General features: G+C 53.9%; 1 protein-coding gene across 1 annotated transcript; it reads left to right on the top strand.

Annotated features, from left to right (window-relative positions):
- Nucleotides 1-3,000: 3,000 nt before the first annotated feature.
- TCIM (transcriptional and immune response regulator) lies at nt 3,001-4,537 on the top strand. The gene has a single exon (XM_051812042.1). The coding sequence runs from the start codon at nt 3,229-3,231 to the stop codon at nt 3,547-3,549; it is 321 nt and encodes a 106-aa protein (XP_051668002.1). The 5' UTR covers nt 3,001-3,228; the 3' UTR covers nt 3,550-4,537.
- The last annotated feature ends 302 nt before the right edge of the window (nt 4,538-4,839 follow it).

Genomic DNA, 4,839 nt, shown 5'->3' with positions numbered 1-4,839 from the left:
CACCACCTGAGAGCACTAACCCGGGGGCAGAGTCCCCATCCCTCCCAAATCCTTCCCTCCAGCACTGCCTGGCTTTGACAGTGAGCCCTGGGGGGCTGGCTTTAGCAAACTACAAGTGCTTCAGTGTCAAAACTTTCATGGCCACGATCTGGGGCAGGTGCCCGTGGGGTGCTGTGCCAGTGGAAGGCACCCTGTGCCCCGAAGCTCAGCACAATCCTGCCCGGCCCCCCAGCAGCAGACCCGGAGTGCCCCCAGCCCGTCGCACAGGGAGGAGCAGAGCACGCTGAGGGACGTGACTGCCCCGCTCTGCAGACGGTGGGGACGGGAATTAATCCTCCCATTAGCGGGTGAAATGGAGCATTTGCGTCTCACAAAGCAATTACACAGTAATAGCGGGAGGACGATGATAGAAATCACATCTCTGAAGTTTTGCTCCAATCCAACACATGAATAATTCCTCCTGAGCACTACTGGGAAAGCAGTATTAAAAGACTGATATAAACAAAAATTACTGGAAAAAAACAGACGAGGAATTTTTCATCACTCCGTCAGAGCCAAGCACAACTAAATTTATACAAAGTGGGCAGAGAAGCATGAGGGGGCAAAGACATTTGTTACTGCTCCGTGTGAGATGAGCTCACAAGGAAATGCATGCTTGATCTTGGCAGTTTTCTGATGTCTTACTCCTAAAGTATCAGCTTTAGTCTTGGTTTCCATGGCAGATACTTTTCTGAGCTTGTATCTTCCACAGATATTGCTAATTTATGCTCTCAGCCACGTCTCTGCAAATACCTGCAGAGTGATTCCATGTGCAGTGGGAGTGGTGACAACCAGGAGCACGTGAACATGCCTCAGCTCTTGTTTTCAACCAGGGGACACGAAGGAGTTTGTTCTCCAGAGTCAGAAGATCTCGTTCGATCTTCCGGCGCTGTTTTTTTGCCCTAAGAACCCTGACACTGTGTTATCTGTCCAGTGAAGCAAAGTACCTTCAGCATATCAGCTGGATCCGTGCTGCAGGCAGGTTTCGCCCTCCCAGAGCACTCTGGGCAGCTCTGAGCAGGCAGAGGGACGGGCAGTGCACGTGGCCCTGCTCCCTCCTGCTCCCCCCTCACATCTCATGGTAGCAGAGTCTATAAACCACGAGGGTCTTTCCCCAGGCAGAGACCCAGCCACATCAAAACCATCTTATTTTCAGGGTGAATTTACCAGCCCTGCAAACACTGAGCAAACAGTGGCCGAGGTGCAATTCTCACCAATTCAGCAAGACCACGGCAGGGTGAGAGGCTGCACGTCTGGCTGGCGAAAGGAGAATCCCAGGGGTTTGCAAGGCTGTTGTTTATCCACTGAAGCGTGGAACAGCCTGCACGTCCAGGAGGAACTGGGACAGACTCGTAAAAAGTAACTCACACAACCAGGAGCAGCGGGAAGCAAAGGCACGTGCAGGGAGAGCTCGTGCTGGAGCAACGGCACGGATCAAAGTCCCGGCAGTGGTGGGGAAACCCGTGTTCTGGAGGGATGTGGCATGTGCAGGGCACATGTGCCAGGGCGTGCCCACAGCCAACGGAAGAGTCCCAAGTCCCAGGTAGGAAAGTGGTCAGGCACTGAAATGAGCCCAATCCCTCCCCTAAGGATAAAAGCCTGGTAAGCCCCGACCAACTGGATGTGGACCTGAGCCCAGATGGAACTGTGGTTGCCTGTCACTCTGGGGCCCAGGCAGCCACCCGCCCCACTCTGCATGTCACCTGGTGAGCAACAGCTCACAGGTAATGCCCTGCTCTGCTCTCAGCCAGCACAAGCACCTGCACATGGGCTTCAGGTGCTCTCACCTCTCCCCTGGCTTCCCCTGGCCGTTGGAGAGGGCGTTTGCTGGGGCTCAGACGTGTCCCCGCTCTCCCTCCGAGGGAACAGAAGTTTTAAAGGGAATGTGGAACGAGAAGCATGTGGCTGATGTTCCTTTGGATCTGCTCTTCGCTGTGGCCAGAGGTCACCTCCACAGCTCTCCGGTAAACAAGGGAAACCCCTGGTTCGAGTGGGATGGGGACAGAGGCTGTTCCCGGAGTCCTTCAGCAAGGGTGAGTAACAGGGTCAGCAACAACAGTAAACAAGCTGCTAACTTTCCAAACACAACCTCTGCAGCATCCGGCTGCTTTAAAACATTAACCAAAATACACTTATCTCTGGCTCCCGGCCTCGAGTGACTTTTGAACCCGCAGTTATTCTGGGCCGGGTCCGACTGTGCTGGGTAAGAGCAGCTGTCTGAGCCCAGCAGGAGCTCCAGTGGCCAGAGCCAGCCCCTTGCAGGCAGCCAGGCCCTGTCCACAGTGTATCTGAAGTGGGAAGGGACCCATAAGGGCCATGAAATCCGAGTTCCTGCTCCTCACAGGGCTGCCAAAAACTAACCTAATATGACTAAGAGTGAGTCCTCCCAGCCCAAGGGCTTGGCGTTGGCCAAGGGTGGTGTGGAGAGCACAGACTCTTTTGGAGCAGAGGTGAGTTTTCTTTCCAGCTCCAGTGAGCAGGAAATTTAAGAAAAAGGACACTGGAGGCAGGAGCAGGGCAGCAAACAGAATTTTCCTGCTACCCCGAGAGCATTGCCATGTGCAGCTGGGCAGCCGAGGGTGTAAAAACTGGGCATCCCCTGCCTTTGGGACAGCACTTTCCAATTAGAAAATGCAGCTGTGTGTGCACTAAAGATGAGCTGCATCTGCTGGGAAGCAGCAGAAAGGACCCCATGCCCAGACAGGAGCAGGTTTGCAGTGTTACTGATGGACACAGAGCTAAGTGCTGGGCTGTGTGTGCAGGCTCCAGCCAACACCTCTTGCTAGGATTGCAACAGTTCTCACCCGGAGTTTTACAGGTTTATGATATGATATATTTTCTGCACGTGATGCTTTTCACGTGCAACAAGGGCAGGAGTGGAGTTTGGGCTGTGCTGGCTCAGTCTCACAGCAGTGGTGGAAGCCTGTTCTGTGGTGGGTCAAAGAAAAGCCATGTCTGTTGCAGAAGCAGAGAGAACTTTCCATCTTTTCCGCAGGATGGGAATAAGTTGGCAACTTAACTGTTAAACTCGCCTGTGCCTGTTGGGCGTTGACATCATCATGATCTCACCACTGTAACCTGAGCCCTCCAGCTTTTCCTCCAGCCTGCCCTTAAATACCAGTCCTGGAGCCAGCACAACACCCATCTCTCCTACTTGGAGCCCAGGGCAAACCCGGCAGCACCCCGTAGATGAAAGCAAAGCCGAGCTCCAGCCCTGCAGCCATGTCCACGTCCCTGCGGGTGAGCCCCTCCGTGCACGGCTACCGCTTCGACACCGCCCTGCGCAAGAAAGCCGCCGCCAACATCTTCGAGAGCATCACCCAGGAGTCCCTGCAGAAGCTCTTCAGAAACTCCGGGGACAAGAAGGCCGAGGAAAGGGCCAAGATAATCCTCGCCACCGACCAGGACGTGGAGGAGAAGACGAGAGCGCTAATGGCACTAAAGCAGAGGAGGAAAGACAAACTGCTCCAGTTCCTGACGCTTCGGAAATTCTTCATCAAAGTTCACTGAGCTGGCCAAGGGAGCAGGAATGGAGGAGAACATTTGGGGACGGGACTCTTTGTGACCTCCAGCCCCACTCAGCATGCTCCACTGCCCCGTGGAACTGGGGACCTGACTGACTGCCCGCAGGGCTTCAGCCCCAACAGCAAACTGTGCACCGAGGGCGGCGGCAGCGCCCAGGGTACCATCAGTGCCCAGGGCAGCATTGGTGTGGACAGCAGCATCAGTGCCCACAGCAGCATCAGTGCCCATGGCAGCGTCGGTGTGGACAGCAGCACTGGTGCCCGTGGCAGCATCAATGCCCACAGCAGCACTGGTGCCCAGGGCAGCATCAATGCCCACAGCAGCACTGGTGCCCGTGGCAGCGTTGGTGGGGATGGCAGCGTGGTGGCCAGAGGCTCCCAGGGAGAGGCAGCCAGGCTCCTCTGGGCAGCCGTGGGACTGAGCTGGGGGGATCCCCCCAGTGCCGGGCGTGACTCCGGCCCTTCTGACAGACTCGGTGCTCACTGACTTCACCCGGGGGCTCTGCCCTCTCAACCTCGTTGTGTTGAAGCCTGAGCCCTGCAGAGCCTCTCTGCTGTGGCTGGTGGGAGGCTCTGGAGACCCATCAGCTCCTGCTCACGGTCACTCTGCATCTGTTCAGTGTGAGGTGCAGCAAGTCCAGCCATCAGGGAACACGTTTGCTCCAGAGTAACTCTGCACTACTGTGCCTTTCCTTCCTAAGCTGTATGTGTGCAGTAAAAGTCATTTGCACAGAAGCAATAATAATGACAGATCTCTTTGAATTTACTGTGAAGTTCCTTAATATTTTGTTCACTTCCCATTAACACTAAAAATCTAAATATAATAACTCTGGTTCTTCTCTGTGTAGGTTATGGTTGCTATTAGATGAGTACTTACTTCATGGTAATATTTTATGACAATGTTATTATTATACCAACTATAATTTATTGCATACGGTAACCTGAAAATTAATAAATTATGAAGTAAATATAAATTATCTTGTCTGAAATGCTCAGTTCTCCTGGAGTGGCGGGGTTAGACTTTTTTGATCGTTTCATAGAGACTTAGTTTAGGAGCAGACCACCTGCACCTCTCCTTCCTCGCCCTGGTGTGGCTTTGGCAGCCCATCCTCAGGAGCTGCAGCAGCCCCCGACTTCCCTGCAGCCCCACCATCCCACCTGGCAGCACCAGTTTGGCCCATGGTTGCTATGGTGACTACAGCATTTCCCCAGAAATACCTCACCAAATTTATTGTAGACCAACTCCAGTGTTAGTTCCCTCTCTGTAATAAAGGAG

This window comes from Manacus candei, unplaced genomic scaffold (genome assembly GCF_025592945.1).
Source record: "Manacus candei isolate 608988 ecotype Guabito, Panama unplaced genomic scaffold, ASM2559294v1 h1tg000084l, whole genome shotgun sequence".
In the NCBI taxonomy this organism is placed as follows: Eukaryota; Metazoa; Chordata; class Aves; order Passeriformes; family Pipridae; genus Manacus; species Manacus candei.
The sequence above is the reverse complement of the archived record's forward strand: the minus strand, read 5'-3'. Positions and strand labels throughout refer to the sequence as shown.